General features: G+C 39.0%; 1 protein-coding gene and 1 non-coding gene across 2 annotated transcripts in view; both read right to left on the bottom strand.

Moving 5' to 3' along the window:
* The window catches only part of LOC150068284 (olfactory receptor 7E24-like), a 47,946-nt gene that overhangs the window by 18,804 nt on the left and 3,577 nt on the right, over positions 1–25,565 (bottom strand). The window contains exon 3 of the mRNA XM_090357791.1: positions 19,821–19,827. Within this exon, the coding sequence (XP_090213917.1) occupies positions 19,821–19,827 (7 nt within the window). The remainder of the gene's footprint in view (positions 1–19,820; positions 19,828–25,565) is intronic.
* LOC150068285 (U6 spliceosomal RNA) lies at positions 13,019–13,125 on the bottom strand. The gene has a single exon (XR_016538628.1). It is a non-coding gene; the product is annotated as a U6 spliceosomal RNA (small nuclear RNA).

Here is a 25,565-nt window from a genome sequence, read left to right as displayed (position 1 = left end):
TAAATATTTACACACCCAATCCTGGAGCTCCAAACTTCATCAAGCAAACTTTACTTGCACTGAAACCATTCATAGATCGAAATACAGTGATTGTCGCTGACTTTAACACACCACTCTCACCTATGGACAGATCAACAAGGCAAAAACTCAACAGAGAAACCTTAGAACTGAACAATTATATAGACCAACTAGATCTAACAGACATGTGCAGAATATTCCACCCAGCAACAACACAATATACGTTTTTCTCAGCAGCACATGGAACATTTTCCAAAATAGATCACATCTTAGGCCATAAAACAAACCTGGACAGATTCAGAAACACTGAAATTATTCCCTGCATGCTGTCAGACCACAAAGGCGTCAAATTGGAACTGAACACACATCTCCACCAACGAAAACACTGTAACTCATGGAGACTGAACAACACATTGTTGAATCACCAATGGGTCATCGAAGAGATCAGAACAGAAATCCAACAGTTTATGAAATTGAACAGTAAGGAGCACACAAAATACCAACTCCTTTGGGACACAGCAAAGGCAGTACTCAGAGGAAACTTTATAGCGCTGAGTGCCTACAACAACAAGTTGGAAAAATTGCAAACCAACAAGTTAATGTCTCACCTTAAGATCCTGGAAAAACAGCAACAAAACAACCCTAATCCCAGTAGAAGATAGCAAATTATTAAAATCAAAGCAGAATTAAATGATTTGGAATCCAAAAAAAGTATAGAAAGAATCAACAAAACAAGGAGTTGGTTCTTTGAAAGAATTAACGAAATTGACAAGCCCTTAGCAAATCTTACCAAAAAAAGAAGAGAGCATATCGAAATAAACAAAATCGCAGATGAAAATGGTAATATCATGGCAGAAATTACCAAGATCCAAATTATCATGAGGGAATACTTCTCAAACCTTTATGCCAACAAATTTGAGAATCTAGATGAAATGGATGAATTCCTAGCCAATATTAACATACCCACACTGAACCAAGAAGAACTAAGCCAAATCAACAGGCCTATTTCAAGCTCTGAAATAGAAATGGCAATTAGAGAACTTCCATCTAAGAAAAGCCCAGGGCCAGATGGGTTCACAGCTGAATTCTATAAGGTCTTCAAAGCAGAGCTCACACCAATACTCCTCAAGCTCTTCAACGAAATTGAAATTGAATGAAATTCAATGAAATTGAAAATGAAGTTTCTTTACCAAACTCATTCTATGAAGCCAGTATAACCCTCATCCCCAAACCAGACAGAGATTCATCAAAGAAAGAGAACTATAGACCTATTTGTTTGATGAACATTGATGCAAAACTTCTCAACAAAATACTGGCCAACAATCTACAACAACTCATCAAAAAATTATACACTATGATCAAACTGGATTTATCACAGGGAGGCAAAGCTGGTTCAACATAGCAAATCAATCAATATAATTCAACAAATCAACAGGAGCAAGGACAAAAATCACACGATTGTCTCAATAGATGCGCAAAAGGCATTTGACAAGATCCAACACCCCTTTTTGTTAAAAGCTCTGGAGAAACTAGGAATCCATGGAACATTCCTCAATATAATAAAGTCTGTGTATGAGAAACCCACTGCTAGTATTACACTTAATGGTGAAATTCTAAAGCCATTCCCTCTAAAATCAGGAATGAGACAAGGATGCCCACTGTCTCCAGTCCTCTTTAACATACTATTAGAATCCCTAGACAGTGCAATAAGGCAAGAAGCAAACATGAAGGGGATCCAAGTAGGGAAAGAGGAAGTAAAAGTATCCCTCTTTGCAGATGACATGATTCTGTATTTAAAGAATCCTATAGACTCTACAAGCTCCTTGAGCTGATTCAAAACTTTGGAAGGGTAGCACGCTATAAAGTTAACCCTCAAAAATCGTGCCTTCCTTTAAGCAAATAGTGAGAGGAACGAGGCAATAATCAGGAAAGCAACTCCTTTCACAATAGCCTCAAAGAAAATGAAGTAACTAGGTATTAGCTTAACTAAGAATGTAAAGGACCTTTTTTTAAAATATGTTTTATTGTAATTAATAGAAGGGTTACAAGATATTTGCCAGATAAATGGTGCCTTAATTCCCACACATTGAAACCCTTTCTCACTTCATGGTCCCCATTTCCCTTCCCCCTTCTCCCACTCCTCATCCTGTATTGCCCTGTTCCGTATCCAATTTCAATAGCCAAATACAAATATATCCAATATATCAGATAACAAAGTGAGATAGTGTAACAATATGAGATAACCAAAGGACAGTAGAAGTGATGAGATATAATATAGTACCTTAAGAACAACAATGATTAATTATATGGCTTATGTTTACATCATATTTTAAATGACAATTTTAACAAACAATGTTCAAGGAGGAAATCTCTAATTACATTCTCTGGGACTTAGTATTTACAACTTAATACAAATTAGGCGAATGGTTTGTATGTCATACAAACATATCAGTTTATGAAATAAAACATTATGATTATAGTCATAGGTTTTTTTGTGTATATAGTCATGTTTGTATTTCCATTACCATGTCCATTGCTTTGGGTGTGCAGTTATTGAGTCCTCTCTCTTGTACACTTTGGATTTAATAACCGCATATTAAGGATACCATGCGTCTTTTGTTCCTTAGGCCTTGACTTGTCTCACTCAGCATGATTCGCTCTAGATTCATCCACTTCACTGGGAATGCCATTATCTTGTCTTGTCTGTTGGCTATGTAGAATTACATTGTGTATATATACCACATTTTCTGTATCCATTCATCTGCATTAGGGCATCTGGGTTGTTTCCATCGCCTGGCTATTGTGAATAGTGCAGAGATGAACATAGCTGAGCCGGTGTCTTTATAATATCCTGGGTCATGATGTTCAGGATAGATGCTGAGAAGTGGTATGGCGGGATCATAGGGAAGGTCTATTTTCAGTTCTTTAAGGAACCTCCACACTACTTTCCAGAGTGGCTGAACTAGTCTGCATTCCCACCAGCAGTGCAGTAGGGTTCCTTTTTCTCCACAACCCCTCCAGCAACTGTCATTGTCTGAGTTCAAAAGCTTGGCCATTCTTGTTGGGGTAAGGTGGTATCTTAGGGTTGTTTTTATTTGCATTTCCTTTATAATCATAGATGATGAACATTTCCTCATATGTTTTTCTGCCATTTAAATCTCTTCTTCTGATAGGTCTCTCTTTAGTTCCCTCGCCCATTTAGTGAATGGTTTATTGGGTTTTCAGGGGATTAGTTTCTTGAGTTCCCTGTAGATACTGGATATTAAGGATTTGTGAGATGTATTGTTGGTGAATATCTTTTCCCAGTTGGATGGCTGTCTCTCTACTTTTGCAACTATGTTTTTATCTGTACAGAAACTTTTTACTTTTAGGTAGTCCCATTAATCCAGTCTCTCTCCGATCTGTTGTGACCCTGGGATTCTGTTCAGGAATCTGTTGCCTGTGCCTATGAGTTCCAGTGTCTCCCTACATTATCCTGTAGCAATTTCACGGTTTCCGGTCTGACGTTGAGGTCTTTGATCCACTTTGAGTTAATACTTGTGCATGGCAAAAGGCTAGGGTCAATTTTTAGTTTTCTGCATGTGGCTGCCCAGTTTTGCCAGCACCAATAATTGAATGGACTGTGTTTGTTCCATTGTACATCTTTGGCTCCTTTGTCAAATACAAGTTGCCTAGAGGTATATGGGTTCTATATCTGGGTCTTCCATTCTGTTCCACTGATCTTCTGGTCTGTTTTTGATGAAAACTTTAAAACCTTAAAAAAGAAAATTAAAGCAGAACTAAGGAAATGAAAAACCTCCTATGCTCCTGGATTGGAAGAGTCAACATTGTGAAAATGACAATCTTGTCAAAGGCTATCTACAAATTCAACGCAATACCCATCAATATCAAAACAGCATTCTTTAACGTAATAGAAGAGGCAATTCAAAATTTCAAATGGAATAATAAAAGACCCCGTATAGCAAAAACACTTCTTAGCAGAAAGAACAGCGCTGGAGGAATTTCAATTCCAAACTTTAGACTGTATTACAGAGCTATAATTCTCAAAACAGCTTGGTACTGGCACAGGAACAGGCCTGAAGACCAATGGAATAGAACTGAAGACCCAGATATTAAACCACAGACCTATGGCCACTTAATCTTTGGCAAGGGAGCCAAAAAAATAGAATGGAAGAAAGACAGCCTCTTCAACAAGTTTTGCTGGCAGAACTGGTTAAGCACCTGCAGAAAACTAAAGCTGGATCACTCTTTGTCACCTTGCACTAGAATTAAAGACTTGGAGGTAAAAGCTGACACACTGAAAACTCTACAGGAAGGAATAGGAGATACACTAGGCCTCCTTGGCACAGGTCAAAACTTTCTTAATAAAGAGCAAGAATCACAACAAATCAGAGAAAGGCTGGATAAGTGGGACTGCATTAAACTGCAGAGCTTTTGTATGGCAAAGGACATAGCTAGTAAACTAATCAGGAAGCCTACAGAGTGGGAGAAGATCTTCACCAACCAAACAACGGACAAAGGCCTCATATCTAAAATATATCAACAACTCAAAAAATTGAATCACTCCAAAACTAACCTCCAAAGTAACAACCATCCCATTAAAAAATGGGCCAAAGACTTAAAGAGAGTCTTCTCTGAACAAGAAACAAAAATGGCCTATAGACACATGAAGAAATGCTCAACATCTCTGGTCATAAAAGAAATGCAAATCAAAACAACTCTAAGATTCCACCTCACTCCAGCTAGAATGGCCAAGATAAGGAAAACGAATGACAACAGATGCTGGAGGGGATGTGGCCAGGAGGGATCACTACTACACTGTTGGTGGGAGTGCAAACTCATTCAATTACTATGGAAAGCAGTGTGGCAGTGCCTCAAAAGGCTAAACATAGAACTCCCCTATGACCCAGCAATTCCACTACTTGGCATTTACCCAACCATCCAGAAACAAGGACATACTAAACCCACTAGCAAACAATGTTCATTGCAGCACTATTCACCATATCAAAGATATGGAACCAACCTAGATGTCCCTCAGTTGATGAGTGGATCAACAAGTTGTGGTATTTGTACACAATGGAATTCTATGCTGCTGTCAGAAAGAATGACATCGCCCCATTTGTTAGGAAATGGAAAGACTTAGAAAAAAATCATATTAAGTGAAGTAAGCCAGACTCAAAGGAACTTAGGCTCAAGGGTTTCCCTCATTCGTCATAATCAGTAGAAACCTTGGGCTCTACTAGCAGAGATTTGCAATAGAGCAAAATCTTGATACATAAGGACATATAATTTGAAGCTCATTGAAAGGACCTCCAGGATAGTGAAACAAAAGCCATATAATGAATAATTGTTGTCCTTAATGTACTATGTTGTCTCTCATCTCCTTTGCTGTCCCTTGGTTATCTGATATTGGTATAGTATCTCACTTTGGTATCTGATATATTGAACTTATTTGTATTTGGATATTTGAAATTTGATAGGGAAGGGGGAAAAACCAAGACGGGTGGGGGGTGTGGGGGGGGGAGGGAAACGGGTACCAAGACATGGGAAAGTGTATCAATGTATGTGAATTAATGCACCTTGTATCTGGCAAATATCATGTAACCCTTTTACTAATTACAATAAAAAAATAAATATTAAAAAAAAGAATCAGAAAGTTCACAGTTCCAACATTTCCAAAAGATTCACAGTAAGACAGCTTTTAGCCTAGTTGAATTGACTATACTGAGAAGAAATCAGACCCACCAACAGTCACTTACTGTCCCACTGCAACCCAGGCAGACCAATCTGCTTCTGGTCCCCTTTGACTTTCCTATTCTGGTACTATGGCATTTGCAGGGAAATGAGTAGACCTAGAAATGTGCTAGTGAGTTCAGTAAGTCAGGCTCAGAGACAAAGGACACTTGTGCTCTCTCAGACATGGCTGTTAGATGTCATTTATATCCATATAAAAATCCATATACAGGTTCATGTGCATCTATACACAAAGTAATGTGTGATGAGTAGAAGAGGATTCTGAGGGTGTTAACACCTTGATCGCCTAAGCTGCAGTTTAATGAAATGAATATCCCTTCCTGAATACTTGTTTGTTAAACATGACATTTGAAATATGATGTCAAAATCAATGTTAATAAACTTTTTTTAAACAGGGGGCGAAGTTCCCCCATGCCCTTTTTGTGGTCTCTGTTGTGGCTAAGAAGTCTGTAGAAGTTCATACAAATGATTTACATGTCATTTTCCTCTTTATTCTTTTTTTTTTGCCAGTCGTGGGATTGAGCTCAGGATCTGAGCAATGTCCTTGGACTTTCTCAAGGATAGAACTCTACGACTTGAGCCGCAGCACCATTTTTGGCTTTTTTTCTATGTATGTGGTACTGAGGAATCGAACCCGGGTCTTCATGCATGCTAGGCAATCACTCTACCACTAGGTCAAACTCCCGGCCTTCCTCTTTATTCTTTCAACTCTTCTTAAAAGTCCTTGCTGTCTTTTGGGACAGCAGTTCGTCCTCGTGGTAGTGTGCTTGCCTAGCATTCATTGAAGACTGGGGTCTGATATCTTGGTAGTGTTATGGTAGAGCTGTATCCTTGAGAAAGCCCAAGGACAGTGCTCAGGCCCTGCAATCAAGCCCTGCCTGGCAAAAAATATTTTTTAAGTCTTTGCTATTTCTTTCAACTAGTCTGGAGGAAATAGTAAGTCCAATCTTCCACTTTTGTAATAAGCTTGTTTGTGTATGAGTTAAAAAATGAAATGAATATCAGAAAGCTCAACCTACTTTAATTGTTTATATTTATTTATTTATTTTGGGGGTGTCTTGGGGCTTGAACTTGTCCTGGGCACTGTCCCTGAGCACTTCAGCTCAAGACTACCACAATACCCTTGAGCCAATCCCCACTTCCCATTTACTTGATGTTAACTGGAGATAAGAATCTCAAGTCCTTTTGTGCCCAGGATTCTCAGACCTCTGCCTCTTTAGTAGCTAGGATTACAGGCAGGAACCAACTCATTCAGCTCCTAGTTTAAAAAAAAATAGACAACATTCTAGTTTCCAGTGACTCATGCCTGTAATCCTGAGATCTGAGGGTAGCAGCTCTCAGTCAGCCTGAGCAAGAATGTCCTTGAAACTCTTAACTCCAGGGAACGACCAAAAGAGCAGGAAGTTGAGCTGTGGCTCTAGTGGTAAAGTGCCAACCTTGAGCTAAACATCTCAAGGATTGGTGACAGGACCTGAATTCAAGACGTAACACTACTATATTCTCCCTTTCCCTCTTCCTCTCTCTCTCTCTCTCTTTCTCTCTCTCTCTCTCTCTCTTTCTCTCTCTCTCTCTCTCTCTCTCTCTCTCTCTCTCTCTCTCTCTCTCTCCTCTCCCTCTCCTCACTCTCTCTCTCTGTCTCATACACACACCCACTCACAAAAGTATGGAGGAAAAGTGATGCATATGAAATGAGAATGAATGACTTATAAAACTGAGCCCTGAATCCAGGCTCTGGTGACCCACTTTTGTAATCCTAGCTACTCAGGAGGCTGAGATCTGAAGATCATGGGCAAAGCCACCCTTGGCATGAAGTCTGTGAGATTCTTATCTCCAATTAAACATCAGAAAACCAGAAGTAGCACTGTGGTGCAAGGAGTAGTGCAGTAGCCTTGAGCTGAAGGCTCAGGAACAGCCCTCAGACTCTGAGTTCAAAAAGAAAAATCCAAACTGATCTCAGAGATAATCACATGGCATTCTGTCAACCATGGCTCATTGTTGTGTGGTGTTCCTGTCACAGACAGCAGCAGCAGCCTCCACCACCTGCTCCATCTCGTCGTCATCATCATCATCATCATCATCATCACTATCATCATCATCATCATCATCATCATTATCATCAACATCCTCTCAGTAAAGCCGTCCTCATGGTCCACAAAACACACCTCCAAATCCCTTCTCCATCCACCCTCAGCACTCACTTGCTTAAGCTGCCTCTCTCTTTAGCCATGATCCAGGTGGACAGCTCTGAGGACCCCAGACCTGCCGTGCAGCACCAGTTCAGCCTCTGTCCTCAAAGTGGATGTGAAGACACAATGGAAGCAGAGCTGGGGGACGCTGACAAGGAGGAGGCAGGTCCTGCAGGCAGGAGAGTGAAAGGCAGGGAGCACAGGATCACTCCAATTCTAGGTGGCCTTGGAGGACTGAAGCCCACAGCTCCCAATTAGCCAAGTTGAACACATCAATGACCAAGTCTCTGTGGACATTTGGGAGAGCTGAGAGGACCTAAAGGAAATCCACGCTGTTCAATACTCTCTGTCTATGCAGATGATTACTACACTTAAACTTCTATCACTTATGCTTATGTGATGGAGAGATGGCATGGACTTTTCACAATCCTTATAATTGATCTCCAAATTCGGGTGACTTTTAATAAATTTTCATAGAACTCGCCTATGACCCAGCAATTCCACTACTTGGCATTTACCCAACCATCCAGAAACAAGGGCATACTAAATTCACTAGCACAACAATGTTCATTGCAGCACTATTCAGCATAGCAAAGATATGGAACCAACCTAGATGTCCCTCAGTTGATGAGTGGATCAAACAAGTTGTGGTATTTGTACACAATGGAATTCTATGCTGCTGTCAGAAAGAATGACATCGCCCCATTTGTTAGGAAATGGAAAGACTTCGAAAAAATCATATTAAGTGAAGTAAGCCAGACTCAAAGGAACTTAGGCTCAAGGGTTTCCCTCATTCGTCATAATCAGTAGAAACCTTGGGCTCTACTAGCAGAGATTTGCAATAGAGCAAAATCTTGATACATAAGGACATATAATGTGAAGCTAATTGAAAGGACCGCCAGGATAATGAAACAAAAGCCATATAATGAATGATGGTTGTCCTTAATGTACTATGTTGTCTCTCATCTCCTTTGCTGTCCCTTGGTTATCTCATATTGGTATAGTATCTCACTTTGTTATCTGATAAATTGAATTTATTTGTATTTGGATATTTGAAATTTGATAGGGAAGGGGGGAAAATGAAGACGGGTGGGGGGTGTGGGGGGGAGGGAAAAGGGTACCAAGACATGTGAAAGGGTATCAATGTATGTGAATTAATGCACCTCAGACTAAATCTCCAGAGAATCCTCCCTCGTATTGTGCATGGTAGTAAAGGTTTTTTTTTAATTTCATTGTCAGTAGTTTTTTGTATTATGGATCATCACAGTTTCTTAATCTACTTGTTTTTCCCATCTTATTACAGAAGTATTTTTCATGTATTATTAATGATAGAAATATTTGTGTTTATGTGTTTGTTACTATATTTTTCCTTTGTTTCTCTGGGTGGTGGTCTCATATTCTAAATCACATTTTTTTCTAAAATACTAAACTTTCCAATATCAACTGCACTACTTTATATTCCCATTGGTAATGAATGCATCAATTTGATTTCTCTGTATTTTTTCCAACATGTGATTTTTTTTACTCTGTAGACAACCTAATAGGAATAATCATATCTCATGAGGTTTAATATGAAATTCAATAAAATTTTCACTAATGTTGAAAAAAAAATCCAAACTGATCTCAGAGATAATCACATGGCATTCTGTCAACCATGGCTCATTGTTGTGTGGTGTTCCTGTCACAGACAGCAGCAGCAGCCTCCACCACCTCCTCCATCTCGTCGTCGTCATCATCATCATCATCATCCTCATCATCACTATAATCATCATCATCATCATCATCATCATTATCATCAACATCATGATCCACAAAACACACCTCCAAATCCCTTCTCCATCCACCCTCGGCACTCACTTGCTTAAGCTGCCTCTCTCTTCAGCCATGATCCAGGTGGACAGGTCTGAGGACCCCAGAGCTGCCGTGTAGCACCAGTTCAGCCTCTATCCTCAGAGTGGATGTGAAGACACCATGGAAGCAGAGCTGGGGGACACTGACAAGGAGGAGGCAGGTCCTGCAGGCAGGAGAGTGAAGGGCAGGGAGCACAGGATCACCCCCCAATTCTAGGTGGCCTTGGAGGACTGAGGCCCACAGCTCCCAATTAGCCAAGTTGAACACATCAATGACCAAGTCTCTGTGGACATTTCAAACAGAGAGCTGAGAGGACCTAAAGGAAATCCATGCTGTTCAAGACTCTCTGTCTATGCAGATGATTACTACACTGAAACTTCTATCACCTATGCTTCTCTGATGGAGAGATGGCATGGACTTTTTACAATCCTTATAATTGATCTCCAAACTGAGGTGACTTTTAATGAATTTTCATTGTTCTCTATCCATACCATATATCCTCAGAATTATTATGATTTCAAATTCAAAGTTTACATCGTTTCTAATTTTATTTTGTTTTATTATTTATATAAACATCTAATCAAACATTTTCTCTTCTTCCCACCCCCAAATGCCTACAGAAAACATTCCATGATTTAAGGATATATAAACCCTGAAGCAGTATAAATACTGAAACTACAAATACAATAAAGACAAGAGTTGAGAAGTTGGGTATTAATTTCCCAGGTCTGTCTATTCCCTTACAAACAGTACAATATATTTTTTCTGATGGGTGTATATAATTTCATTGTGTTTATAGACCATATTTTCTTGATTCATTCATCCACCGAGGGGTATCTCGGTTGATTACATATCTTGGATAAGTAAACAATGCTTCAATGAAAATGGTGGTACTGACAGTTGCAGTGGAGAAATGATTGTAGTGGATTTTTATCAAATGACCCAGAGTGGGAATGCTGGGTCATAGAGAATCTCTGTTCAGTCTTTTAAGGAATCTCCATAGATTTCCAGAAATTGTACCAACAACATAGGAATGTCCCCTTCTGGCCACATCCCCACCAGCATCTGTGATTATCAGTTTTCTTCATAATGGTCATCTAACTGAAGTTTGGTGGAATCTCAAAGTTTTTTGATTTGCATTTTTTGTCAGTCCTGGGGCTTGAAATCGGGGCCTGAGCACTGTCCTTAGACACTTTTTAGTACTCTGCCATTTGAGACACAGTGCCACTTCCAGCTTTTTCTGTGTGTATGGTGCCAAGAAATTGAATCCAAGGCTTTGTGCATGGGAGGTGAGCACTCTACCATTAGGCTACACTCACAGCCCCACTTCCTACTTTTTCCATGCATGTGGCACTGAGCAGTTGAACCCAGGGCTCTATGCATGGTAGCTAAGCACTCTAATATCAGATTAACATTTATCCATTGCATAGCATCTTCACCATTACCATACCTCCGCTGTGGTGACTAGCGCAGGAATTCCCTTGGCTGTAAGAGATGTTGTGGCAGATCCTAAGCAGATGGCAGGGAAATGAGGTAGAAGCTAAAGCTTTATGCTTCTCACATGAGGAAGGAAAGAAGTTGTTTTTCGATACACAACAAATCTACATAGGGCTCTAGAAATGGATATCCTTATGTGTTGGAGAATGACAACAAGACTCTGACCTTCAAGTAAACACCAAAAAAGTTGAAAGTCTTGTTATGTCTCAATGAAATGACAAAAAGAAAAAAAAATCAGTAACGGTAAGATCCAGAGTTCAAGACCCAGAAAAAAGGATTGCAGTGCTAAATTTCAGAAATCTTAACAGCTTTAGTTTTGAAATCTCACTGTTTGAGATCTCATACTCTCAGTGACTTCTTTCTTTCCCCTTTTTGCAAAATTTTACTATGGTTAAAAGCTGTACCAGAGGATTCAACTTGTCATATTTATTTATGAACTCTATGATCAAAGTGATTCATTCCACAGTTCTTATAGACAGTCTCATGCCCTACCTATCCCTTCAGTTTGTCTGGATCCCTTTTCCGTATGTACATGAGCAAATGCAGTCATGATATTCTTTTGAACTCAGGGTCTGGGTGCTGTCCCTGTTGCTGGTTTTGAACCATGACCCTCAGATCTCAGCCTCCTGAGTAGCTAAGATGACAAGCATAAGCCAGCATCACACAGCTTTATTTCCCTTTAGTGTTTCCTGATGTTTTTAATCATTCTGAGCACATTTTATTTTGTTTATTCCAATTTCAATAAATAATGAAAATCCCAACTATGTGTCAAATATACCTGTAGCACCACTATACATTACAACAAAAAATAAAAAGATAAATTTTTAAAAAGTGGACACAAACAGATCATTTTTGTTTTGGTAGCACTGGTGTTTGAACTCAGGGCTTTCTGATTTCTTGGCAAATGATATATAACGTGCTTTCTTTGTTTTTAGTAATTTACAGATGGGATCTAGGACTCTTTTGGGTTTTTTTAAGAATTTATTAATGTTGATTTTTTACATCATGTTTTAAATGACAGGTTCAACACACAAATGTTCAAGGAGGGAATCTATCTTTACAGTCACTAGGACTTAGTACGTAGAACTTAATCAAAATTAGGCTGAGGGTTTGTATGTCATAGAAACATATTAATTTAAGAAATAAGACATTATGTCTATAGAGTCATAGGTTTTTATGTCTATATAGTTATGTTTATATTTCCATTACCATGTCCATAGCTTTGGGTATGCAAATATTGTGTACTTGGTCTTGTACTCTTTGGATTTAATAGCCACATATTAGGGATACCAAACGCCTTTTGTTCCTTAGGTCTTGACTTGTCTCACTCAACATGATTCACTCTAGATTCATCCATTTCCCTGCGAATGCCATTGTTTTATCTTGTCTGTTGGCTATGTAGAATTCCATTGTGTATACATACCCCATTTTCTGTATCCATTTATCTGCAGTAGGGCATCTGCATTGTTTCCATCGCCTGGCTATTGTGAATAGTGCAGAGATGAACATAGCTGAGTAGGTGTCCTTGTAATATCTTGGGTTATGATGTTTAGGATAGATGCCCAGACGTGGTATAATGGGATAGTAGGGAAGGTCTATTTTCAGTTCTTTAAGAAACCTCTACACTGCTTTCCAGAGTGGCTGAACTAGTCTGCATTCCCACCAGCAGTGTAGTAGGGTTCCTTTTTCTCCACAACCCCACCAGCAACTGCAAAAATATGGAACACTTCACAAATTTGTGTGTCTTCCTTGCGCAGGGGCCATGCTAATCTTCTCTGTATCATTCCAATTTCAGTATATGTGCTGCCGAACCGAGCACTATTTAGGACTTTTTAATGCACAGGTCTGCCCGGATGCTTATATCTCAGGGATGAGCCTCTAACTGCTGGCTCATAAAAGCAAGGTGGATGTTTTTTGTTGTTTGCTTGTTTCTTTGCATCTTGGTTTGTACCATTCCTGGGGTTTGAACTCACGATGTGGACACTTTCCCTGATTTTTTTCCTCAGGGCTATTTTTCTGCTTCTTGAGCCATAGCTCGACTTTTTGCTCTCTCTCTGTGTGTGTGTGTGTGTGTGTGTGTGTGTGTGTGTGTTGTAATTGAATTTAAAACTCATAGGTTATGATGGGAGGGAAGAACTGGGACAGTGGGAAGGTAGGAATTACATTATCCAGAATGAAATGCACTCTTCTCCTGACTTATGTAATGGTAGCCCATGTATATAACACCTTTAAAATAACAAGAGTCATCAGGGGAAAAAATTAAGGCACTAGTTTATAATTTTTAAATTAACTCAAGCTAAAGGGCAGGATGGGATATCTGGCTACAAAATAACATGTTCTGACTTCAAAGTCTGTCCAATAGTATTGAGGTAAAATGTACATATTACAAAATTCACCACTCAATCCTTGCAGTATTCTTTGTTGGGACTAACATCTGTAAACATTCATCATTCTTTACAAAGTAACAATTTAAACATTACAACGATATATTCCTCTTTAAGGAATCCATCCGCATCGCAAACCCTTTGGACAGTTCCCAGACAGTTCATGAAGGAAATATCTAGAATATCAGTGTCTTGAATAGGGGACTAGCAGGAAGGAATAAATCACATGGAATGATGGAACAGACAGTGAGCGAATTTTGTCACCATACTCAATGTGCATGTATAAAATGAAGTGTGGATATTAATGTGGCAGGTGGGGGAGGGGGAGAGGGAGTATTTTGGAAGGTGTGATTGGGTTTAAGATGCATTGTACATGTACATGAATGTCTTAAATGGAAAGTTCTGTCTACAAACAAGTGAAGAATTAATATCTCCAAAACGAGGCTGCACTGCTGGCTCACATCTGTGATCCTAGCTACTCAGGGTATTGTGAGTGAAAGATCAGGATTTTTTTAATTAAAGAATTTATTAACATTGATTTTTACATCATATTTCAAATATCAAGTTTAACAAATAAATGTTCAAGAAGGGAATCTCTATATACAATCACGGGTACTTAGTTTTTAAAATTTAATCAAAATTAGGCTAAGGGTTTGAATGTCATAGAAACATTAATTTATGAAATAAAACATTATGTCTATAAAGTCATAGGTTTTTATGTCTATATAGTTATGTTTATATTTCGATTAACATGTCCATAGCATTGGGTATGCAAATATTGTGTCCTCGCTCTTCTACACTTTGGATCTTATAGCCACATATTAAGGACACCATGCGCCTTTTATTCTTTTGGTCTTCGCTTGTCTCACTCAACATGATTCCCTCTAGATTCATCCACTTCCCTGCGAATGCCATTATTTTATTCTGTCTGTTGGCTATGTAGGATTCCATTGAATACATATACACATATATATATATATATATATCACACTTTCTGTATCCATTCATCTGTAGTAACGCATCTGGATTGTTTCCATCACCTGGCTCTTGTGAATAGTGCAGAGATAAACATAGCTGAGCAGGTGTCCTTATCATATCTTGGGTTATGATGTTCAGTGTAGATGCTCAGAAGTGGTTGGCAGGATCGTAGGGAAGGTCTATTTTCAGTTCTTTAAGAAACTTCCACACTACTTTCCAGAATGGCTGAACTAGTTAACAATCCCACCAGCAGTGCAGTAGGAATCCTTTGTTGGGTTTGGGGGGGATTAGTTTCTTGAGTTCCCTGTAGATACTGGATGTTAAGCATTTGTCAATTGTATTATTGGTAAATATCTTTTCCCAGTTGGTTGGATATTTCTCTACTTTTTGCGACTATATTTTATCTGTACAGAAACTTTTATTTTTTTATTTGCACTCTTTTTTCCGTATATTTTATTGTAATGAATAGAAGTTTTACATTACATTCACCAGATGGAAGGTGCATTACTTCATATACATTGATACCCTTTCTCATGTCTTCGTCCCCATTTCCCTTCCCTCCTCACTCCTACCCTCAGTTTGTTCCCTGCCCTTTCCTGTCCAATTTCAAATAACCAAATACGCATACATCCAATATATCAGAAAACAAAGTGAAATACTGTAACAATATGAGATAACCAAGGGACAGCAAAAGAGATGAGAGATAACATAGTATATTAAGGACAACAATCAGTCATTGTATGGCTTTTCTTTCTATGTCCTGGAAGTTCTTTCATTTAGTGTCATCCTATATGACCCTATGTATCTAGGTTTTACTCTACTGTAAATCTCTGCTAGGAGAGCCCAAGGTTTCTACTGATTATGACAAACAAGGGAAACCATTGAGCCTATGTTCCTTTCAGTCTGGATTACTTCACTTAATATGATATTTTCCAAGTCGTTCCGTTTCCTTACAAATGGAGTGATGTCATTTCTTCTGAAAGCAGCATAGAATTGCATTGTGTATAAATACCACATCTTGTTGATCCACTCAACAACTGAAGGGCATCTGGGTTTGTTCCATATCTTTCCTATGGTAAATAGTGCTGCAATGAACATTGTTGTACTAGTGGGTTTAGTATGCCCTAGTTTCTGGATGATTGGGTAAATGCCAAGTAGTGGAATTGCTGGGTCATAGGGGAGCTCTATGTTTAGTCTTTTGAGGAACGGCCATACTGCTTTCCATAGTGGTTGAGCGAGTTTGCACTCCCACCTGCAGTGTAGCAGTGATGCCTCCTGGCCACATCCCCTCCAGCATCTGTTGTTATTAGTTTTCTTGATCCTGGCCATTCTAACTTGAGTCAGGTGGAATCTTAGAGTTGTTTTGACATGCATTTCTTTTATGACCAGAGATGTTGAGCATTTCTTCATGTGTCTATAGGCCATTTTTGTTTCTTGTTCAGAGAAGACTCTCTTTAAGTCTTTGGCCCATCTTTTGATCGGATGGTTGTTTCTTTGGAGATTAGTTTTGGAGTGATTCAATTTTTTGAGCTGTTGATATATTTCAGATATGAGGCCTTTGTCTGTTGTATGGTTAGCAAAGATCTCCCATTCTGTAGGCTTACTAATTAATTTACCATCTATGTCCTTTGCCATACAGAAGCTCTGCAGTTTAATGCAATTTCACTTATCCAGCCTTTCTCTGATTTGTTGTGTTTCTTGGTCCTTATTAAGAAAGTTTCTACCTGTGCCAAGGAGGCCTAGTGTGTCTCCTATTCCTTCTTCTAAAGTTTTCAGTTTGTCAGCTTTTACCTCCAGGTCTTTGATCCAGTAGGAGTTAATTCTACTGCAGGGTGACAAATAAGAACCCAACATTAGATTTCTGAAGGTGCTTAACCAGTTCTGCCAGCACCACTCATTGTTTTAGGCTCTCTTTTTCCATTCTATGTTTTTTGTCTCCCTTGTCCAAGATTACGTGGCCATAGTTCTGTGGTTTAATATCTGGGTCCTCAGATTAATATCTGTGTCCTTTAATTTCTTTCATTATGCTTTTATAGTTGCAAGATCAGGTATTTAATTCAGCATGGGCAGGAAAGTCTGTGAGACTCTGATCTCCAATAAACAACTCAGCAATGGCTGGAAATGGCACTGTGACTCAAGGTGTAGAACACTGGACTTGAGCCAAAAAGCTCATGCGCAGTATCTAATCCCTGAGTTCAACCACAAGGACCAGCACAAAAAAGGTTAAAAACAGAATGTAACTTATATATAACTCTCATCAATGACTCGTGTGAAATGCAAAATTTTATTTAGAATTGTCAGTTAAATGCACATGGTAATATGCTACAGCAGATTCCAGATGTGAGATCAGTACACACATAGCCTCCCCATAATTAACAACTCTGAACTATGAGGCACACATACCATATGATTTATTTTAGGCCATTTAATTTGTTTCAACCATATTCTAAAGGCCCATGAACTTTCTGACATGTGAGAGAGTGTAGTTAACAATTTTCCAGGTAAATTTGCAAGGAAAGGTCATTTATTGTTGGGAGCCAGAGTGGAATCAAACTGTACCTTGATTTGCATCAGACAATGGCTTTGTTGTCTTATTGTTTTCTGGCCTTATTCTGTTTAAATGACCTGAGATTTACCATATGAATGTAACTCCTGGAAGTTCCCTGGGTTGGAAGAAGGGAAGGAAGCCTGGAGTTGAGAATAAATGAGGCGGCAGTTTTTACCTGGGCTGCAGACCTCCCGGACCCGATGTGTTTGTCTCTCTTCTATTTTTTCCAGTCCCTGCCCCCTATTTCAGGAACCCCAATTTGCTGCTGGTAGGTCCCGGCAATTTATTATTTTTTTCCTGACCCAAAACTCTAACAGCCAGGCTCTGTTGGTCCACGGATGCTACCCTAGCTGCTCACAAGGAAGAAATCTCACGATTTGCATTTTGAGGTCAGCCACAGTTGGGAATCCCATAAAACTGTTATTTCCAACAAAACACATACATACATACACACACACACACACACACATATACACACAGAGTCAGAAGTGGGGTGTAGTTCCAGTGATAGGTCACTAGTCTGCAGGAAACAAATTTATGGATAGTAAAAAGTCCTGAGGACTGGTACAAACAAATAACTAACTCTCCACCCCAACATACGATGCAACTTTTATTAACCATGAGACAGAGGCTCACATGTGCAATGGTAACATCAGAGCATCTGACAAGGTCTGTAGATAAAGGCTTTTAAGGTTTTAGACTGAGTAATTCCGTGTATAAGTGACCATTGAAATCAGCATGGAAATAACCACACTCCTTTCAAGGAATAGTTTTATTGTTTTTAAGTGGATGTCAAAGTGTTCACAGTTTAGTATGTCACTTAATGTGTCTATGTTCACGTCACACCTTTCATCATTCCACCCCATATCTCTCAACCCTACACATCCCCTGATTGTCCTACTTTCATTTTCACATATAGTGGATAATATTGAATATGCTTACTGAATATCATGAGGGTTTTCTCCCTTACCATTCCATCTTCACCCTTCTACACCCTTCCTCTTGGTTTGATCCCCATTCCCAACACTTCAAGTACAAGCTATTCATATTTTTTAGGTTACCTAATAAGTTCATGGCTCAAAGAATCACATTATTGGAATCATCCCTGTATAGTCCATTGTTTGTCAATGCATTTGTTCATAATCACCTGTGATCCAGCAGGTCTTTATATGTATATTTGTAAAATGGTACTCTATTCCACATTCCCCATTTCAATCAACTTCTAGGTACTCATGTTAGACATTCAACTATATTAGAATAGAAGGGGCTGGGCATGTGGCTTAGGGGTAGAATGTTTGCCTGGCAAGTAGGAAGCACTAGGTTGACTGACTCTGTACCACATACACAGAAGACTCTGCAAGTGGTGCTGTGGCTCCAAGTGGTAAAGTGCTAGCTTTGAGAATAGAGAGGCTCAGGATAGAGCCCAGGCCCTGAGATCAATCCCCAGGACTATCAAAAATAAACAAAGAATAATGAAAGAAAAAGAAAGAGAGAGAGAAAGAAATAGAGAAAGAAAGAAAGAAAGAGAGGGAGAGAAAAAGAAAGAAAGAAAATGAACATTATATGGAATGTTTTTGGATCAAAGAACAATAGAGACTCCTCTTCCAAGATCACTGGAGAAAAATTCACAGAAGTCACCCTGGTTGGTGAAACTCAATCTCATCCAATGTATAAAGAAACAACCATGTATACTTTCTTTATTAATAAAGAAATAGTGACATTTTCTGAACATATGATCCTTGTAAATGTTCTGGAAAACATAGAAAATTGGTTTCTCACCCTTAATTCATACAAGTAATTCAGCACTAGAAAATACTATGCTGAGCCGTCTATCTCTAAGGAGATTTCATTTCTTCCTGGTTCTTCTTCCTGGTTTTCTAATTCCCATCCTGGTTCCTTCCTTTTCTTCCTTTCTTCCTTCTTTACTTCCTTTCCTTTTTCTTCCTTTCCTTTTTCTTTCTTTCTTTCTTTCTTTCTTTCTTTCTTTCTTTCTTTCTTTCTTTCTTTCTTTCTTTCTTTCTGTGTGTATGCTAGCTCAAGGACTTGTATTCAGATTCTGGGAACTTCACTGACATTTTTCTTCTCTTTCTACCCCTTGAGTCACACCTCTACTTTTGGCTCTTTGATGGTTAGTTGGAGATAATAGTCTCATGGCCTTTGTTGCCTCTGTTGGCTTCGAACTGGCATCCTAAGGTCTCAGTGCCTTAAATAGCTAGGAACACAGGTGTGAGCCATAGGTACCCAAACAAACAATACTTTAAGAAAACAATCACTCATTATATGGCTTTTTTTCCTATATCCTGGAGTTCCTTTCATTTAGCATCATAATATATGGCCTTATGTATCTAGGTTTTGCTCTATTGTAAATCTCTGCCAGGAGATCCCAAGGTTTCTACTGATTATTTCTCATCTCTTTTGCTGTCCCTTGATTATCTCATATTGTTACAGTATTTTACCTTATTATCTAATATATGGCTTATATGTTCAGTTAGTTGTTTGACATCATATAGGGAACAGGGCAAAAAAGATGAGGGGTGGAAGTGGGGGGAGTGAAATGGGGACCCAGACATGAAAAAGGGTATAAATGTTTGTTAAGTAATGTACCTTCTAACTGGTGAATATAATGTAACCCTTCTTTTATTTACAATAAAATATATGCAAAAGTAAACAAAACATTTTGCCAGTTTACTCAACCTAAATGACTCAAGTGGGAGAGCACTGTTCTTGAGAATAAGAGGCTCAGGTACACTGCACAGGCCCCAAGTTTAACCTCCAAAGCTGAACAAAAAAACACAGCTTTCTCTCTTCAGAATTGATTATGCAGCGCTGAGAGCATGCTTAGGTGGTCCAGTGCTTGCCTAGCATGCACAAAGCTATGGGTTTGATTCTTTGATACCACATTGAAAGAAAAAGGAAAATGTGGCTATGTCTCAAGTGGTAGAGCACTAGCCTTGAGAAAGCACAAGGGTAGTGCTCCAGCGCTCAGTTCAGGCTCCAGGATTCATAAAGAAGAAAAGACAAGAAAAGAAAAGGAAAAAGAATCTCACAGAATGTATTCTGTATAGGTGGACATGGAGGATTTCCAGCTGCAGGATCATATGGTGTTGGAGATTTGATGAGATGCCTGAGGACAGGCAGATGACAGGCTCTCTTACCATCATGGAACCTGATTTGCAAAACACACAATTAGAAAAATTAATCCAAAGCTTAGAAATCCCAATCAAGTCACTAACATCGATGAGAGATAAAAAATGTCCCAAACAATAGATTTTATATTTGTCATCTGAAAAGCAAAGCTTCCAAGTTCTATGCCTAGATGACAGCATCAAAAATATGGCTAATTGGGGTCAGGAATTTGCCCTGGTGGTGGACTGTATGCCTAGCATACACGAAGATCTGGGTTTGATACCTCAGTAGAAAAAAAGGTGGAAGTGGTGCTGTAGCTCAAGTGGCCTTGAGATCTAGGCTTGACAAAGCCCAAGGACAGGGTCCAGACCCTGTGTTTAAGACCCAGGACTGGCAAAAAATTTGGCTAACTATAGCATATAGAGGAATGCAATTCCAAGGTGCAAGATTTTTGAGTAAGACAATTTAACAACAGAAATATTCTGAATATCAATGTCTTGAGTGGGGTTCCATTAGGAGGTATGAGAATGAATGGAAACCAGGAGCCATAGGAGAATGCAGTCGTAATAATCCATGTTCATGTGCGTAAAAATGAAATTTGGATCTCAATGTGCACATTGGTGAAAGGGTAGGTGGAAGAGAAGAATGATGGAAGAGATGAACCTGATGAGGATACTTTGTATAAGTGTATGGACTTGCTGATCTGAAATGTGTTTCTACAAGGAAGTTAAGAGAAAAAGTGTTAAAGAGAAAATGTAGCTTAGTCAAATTATTAAATGATATAGTCTTTAACTATCATCAGTGACTTCTTTGAAATACAAACTATTGTAAAACTGTTTCAGTTAAGTATGTGTGGAGAGGCAAGCACCTAAATGATATCAGCACACATTCTTCTCTTGATAATTAAAAAAATACATTTTACATTATTGATCTTATATCATATTATTCATCTCAAACATATTCCCTAAATCAATAAACCTTCTGTAATGCAAAATAGCTTATGGACTCATTTTCCTACCCAGTCACAAATAATAATCATTTATTGGTTTCTATGGAGAAAAACAGGTTTAGCTGTGTGCCTGTGCTTCACACAGAATTAGCCAAGAGACTCAGGATCAGAGACCTGAGAATTTCAGTTTCAAAGCCATGTAGGGCTGGAAAGTCCATCAGAATTTGAGCTCCAATTAAAATACACAAGCACACACACACACACACACACACACACACACACACACACACACACACACACACACATACACAAACCCAGAAGTGTAGTTATGCATCAAGTAGTAGAAGAATAGACCTGCGCAAAAAAGCTCAGGGACAGTGTCCAGTCCCTGAGTTCAAGCACCAGCACTGCTTCAAACAAACTAACAAAAAAACAAGGAAACCTCAAAAATAACACCCATCTTCCTTTAGTTACTCAGGATATAGAGGCTCACCCCTGAGATCTGGGCATGTGGCTGGTCCTGTTCTTTAACAAGCACTAGATCCTAGCCGGTGGGTTAGCTCAAGCCAGTAATCCTAGCTACTCGAGTGGCTTAGATCTGTGGATTAAGGTCCAAAACCAGCCTGGGCAGGAAAGGACTTGAGACTTTTATGTCAAAATTACCTCTAGGAAATGTCAAGTGGAGCTTTGGTCAAAGGTGGGCTTGGAATTGATCTAAAGAGCTCAGGGAACGCACTCACGCTGAGTTCATCCCCTTGAACCACAAAAAATCCCTGGAACCTATGCATAAAACAACTAAAAAGAGATTTTTTGGATTCCAAATCATTTAATTCTGCTTTGATTTTAATTATTTAATTTCTTCTACTGGGATTAGGGTTGGTTTGTTGCTCTTTTTCCAGGAGCTTAAGGTGAGACATTAACTTGTTGGTTTGCAATTTTTCCAACTTGTTGTTGTAGGCACTCAGCGTTATAAATTTTCCTCTGAGTGCTGCCTTTGCTGTGTCCCAAAGGAGTTGGTAATTTGTGTGCTCCTTACTGTTAAATTTCATAAACTGTTGGATTTCTGTTCTGATCTCTTCGATGACCCATTGGTGATTCAACAATGTGTTGTTCAGTCTCCATGAGTTACAGGGTTTTCGTTGGTGGAGATGTGTGTTCAGTTCCAGTTTGATGCCTTTGTGGTCTGAGAGTGTGCATGGAATAATTTCTGTATTTCTGAATCTGTCCAGGTTTGTTTTATGGCCTAAGATGTGATCTATTTTGGAAAATGTTCCATGTGCTGCTGAGAAAAACGTATATTGTGTTGTTGCTGTGTGGAATATTCTGCAGATGTCTGTTAGATCTAGTCGGTCTATATAGTTGTTCAGTTCTAAGGTTTCTCTGTTGAGTTTCTGCCTTGTTGATCTGTCCATAGGTGAAAGTGGTGTGTTAAAGACACCGACAATCACTGTATTTTGATCTATGTATGGTTTCAGGGTAAGTAAAGTTTGCTTGATGAAGTTTGGAGCTCCGGGATTGGTTGTGTAAATATTTAGGATCGTTATGTCTTCCTGGAGGAAAGATCCCTTTAGTAGTATGTAGTAACCTTCTTTGTCTTTTCTTACTAATTTTGGTTTGAATCTATTTTATCTGATATGAGTATGGCAACTCCAGCCAGTTTATGGGGGCTGTTAGCTTGATAGAGTTTATTCCAACCTCTCACTTTCAAAAGATGCTTGTTTTTTGGGTAAGATGTGTCTCTTGAAGACAGCAGAATGATGGCTCTTGCTTTTTGATCCAACTAGACAGCCTATGCCGTTTAATTGGAGAGTTGAGTCCATTGATATTGAGAGTTAGGATTGAGAGATATTTATTAGGTCCTACCATTTTTAAAAGCTTTCATTTGGGCCTGTGTCTTGACAGTTCTTGAGGTCCTTAGGTGGTATGCTGTTTAGGTGCCATTTCTTTCCCTATATTGCATTTATTTTGGTTTTCTATGTATAGAACATCTTTCAGAATTCTCTGTAGTGTTGGTTTTGTTGCAACATATTGTTGCAGCTTTTCCCTAGAATGGAATGTTTTTATTGTTCCCTCAGTTATGAATGAGAGCTTAGCTGGGTACAGTATTTTTGGTTGGTACTTATTTGACTTCAGAGCATGACACATATGCTTCTAGTCACTTCTTCCTTGCATGGTCTCTGCTGAGTAATCTGGGGTTATTCTGATTGGTTTTCCTTTACAGGTTACTGAACCCTTTTCCCTGGCTGCCTTTAGGATCCTTTATTTGGTTTCTACTGATCCAGTTTGGATTACGATGTGGCAGTGAGATGTTCTTTTCTGGTCAGGTCTGTTTGGGGTTCTAAAAGCTTCTTGTATCTGGATGGGTCTGCCCTTCTGGATATTTGGGAAATTCTCTGAGATGATTCCCTGAAGTATATTTCCAATACCATTGACCTCTTTCTCCAGACCCTCCTCAATACCAATTAGCCTTAAGTTAGGCTTCCTAATTGTATCTTGGACCTCCTGAAGCGCTCTCTCATTTTTCCTGGATTTGGATTGACTCATTTTCTGTTCTTTCTCTAAATAACTAAATTATCTTCAGCCCCGGAAATTCTCTCCTCTGCATTGTCTAACCTGCTATCAAAGCTATCTACTTTATTTTTCATCTCCCTTGCTACTAATTGCTCATTTTTGATGCCTTGCATCTCTTCTTTTGGATCATGTATGGATTCCTTTAGCTCCTTAATTTCCATTTGAGTGGTTAGCTCAGTAGCTTTATTTTCTTTGAATATATGCTGGAGTTCGGTCACCTTTTTATTTGTGGATTCTATGAATTCATCCATCGTTCTTTGAACAGCCTTTATTATGGCTTCCTTTATGGCTTCTTTTTTTCACTTATCACCTTGTTTATGGTTTCCTCTTGTTCAGCAATGGCTTCCTCCCTTATCAATTTCTTTATATTTTCACATTTTTCATTAATGATGTTTATCAATTGCATTTGTACAGCACTTGGAAGACTCTCCTCTAGGTTTGCCAGTGACTGTTCCATTGGCTGTTTACATTGGGTGGGGGAGGTGGGAGATGTTGTTTCTTGATTTGACATTTTTCTTGAGTTTCTTGTTCTGCCCATTGGAAAATGGGAGCAAGATTAATACTAAACACGATTATAGTTTTTCAGATATAACCAACTAGACCTCTGTAGCTGGCAGACTCTAGATGTTCACAAGTTTTGATTGGTGTTATCACTCTTTCTTTTTGTGCATTTACCGACTAGTCTAATTATTCATTGATAAGCGATTTATATCCAAAACAATAAGCCTCTCAATCCAATCTCTATTGCCTTTAAGTCCCTCTGAGCCTAGAGAATGATTAAACACCTAGATATACAATGTTGCTCAACAGCCATCAAGTGTAGATCCATGCAGTATAAGGATTGAAAGAGGAGCAGAAGTCCAGAGATAGAAAAATAGAATGAGAGAGGTCAGGGAGTAAGTAGGTAGAGTATTTGAGTACAAAGTTTGGAAAGTATTAGAATAAATCTTATGTGTTGCTGCGTGACTAGCTCTTAGCTCAAACAGTGGCCTCACAGTGGACGATGGGATGGAAGAAAGACAGCCTCTTCAACAAGTTTGCTGGCAGAGCTGGTTAAGCACCTGCAGAAAACTAAAGTTGGATTCTTCTTTGTCACCTTGCAGTAGAATTAACTCCAAATGGATCAAAGACCTAGAGGTAAAAGCTGACACACTGAAAACTTTACAGGAAGGAACAGGAGATACACTAGGCCTCCTTGGCACAGGTCGAAACTTTCTTAATAAGGACCAAGAATCACAACAAATCAGAGAAAGGCTGGATAAGTGGGACTGCATTAAACTGCAGAGCTTTTGTATGGCAAAAGACATAGCTAGTAAATTAATTAGGAAGACTACAGAGTGGGAGAAGATCTTCACCAACCAAACAACAGACAAAGGCCTCATATCTAAAATATATCAACAACTCAAAAAATTGAATCACTCCAAAACTAACCTCCAAAGTAACAACCATCCCATTAAAAATGGGCCAAAGACTTAAAGAGAGTCTTCTCTGAAGAAGAAACAAAAATGGCCTATAGACACATGAAGAAATGCTCAACATCTCTGGTCATAAAAGAAATGCAAATCAAAACAACTCTAAGATTCCACCTCACTCCAGCTAGAATGGCCAGGATCAGAAAACGAATGACAGCAGATGCTGGACGGGATGTGGCCAGGAGGGATCACTACTACACAGTTGTTTGTAGTGCAAACTCGTTCAACCAC

Source organism: Megascapheus bottae, chromosome 1 (assembly GCF_031878675.1).
Source record: "Megascapheus bottae isolate mThoBot1 chromosome 1, mThoBot2.hap1, whole genome shotgun sequence".
Taxonomy (NCBI): domain Eukaryota; kingdom Metazoa; phylum Chordata; class Mammalia; order Rodentia; family Geomyidae; genus Megascapheus; species Megascapheus bottae.
The sequence above is the reverse complement of the archived record's forward strand: the minus strand, read 5'-3'. Positions and strand labels throughout refer to the sequence as shown.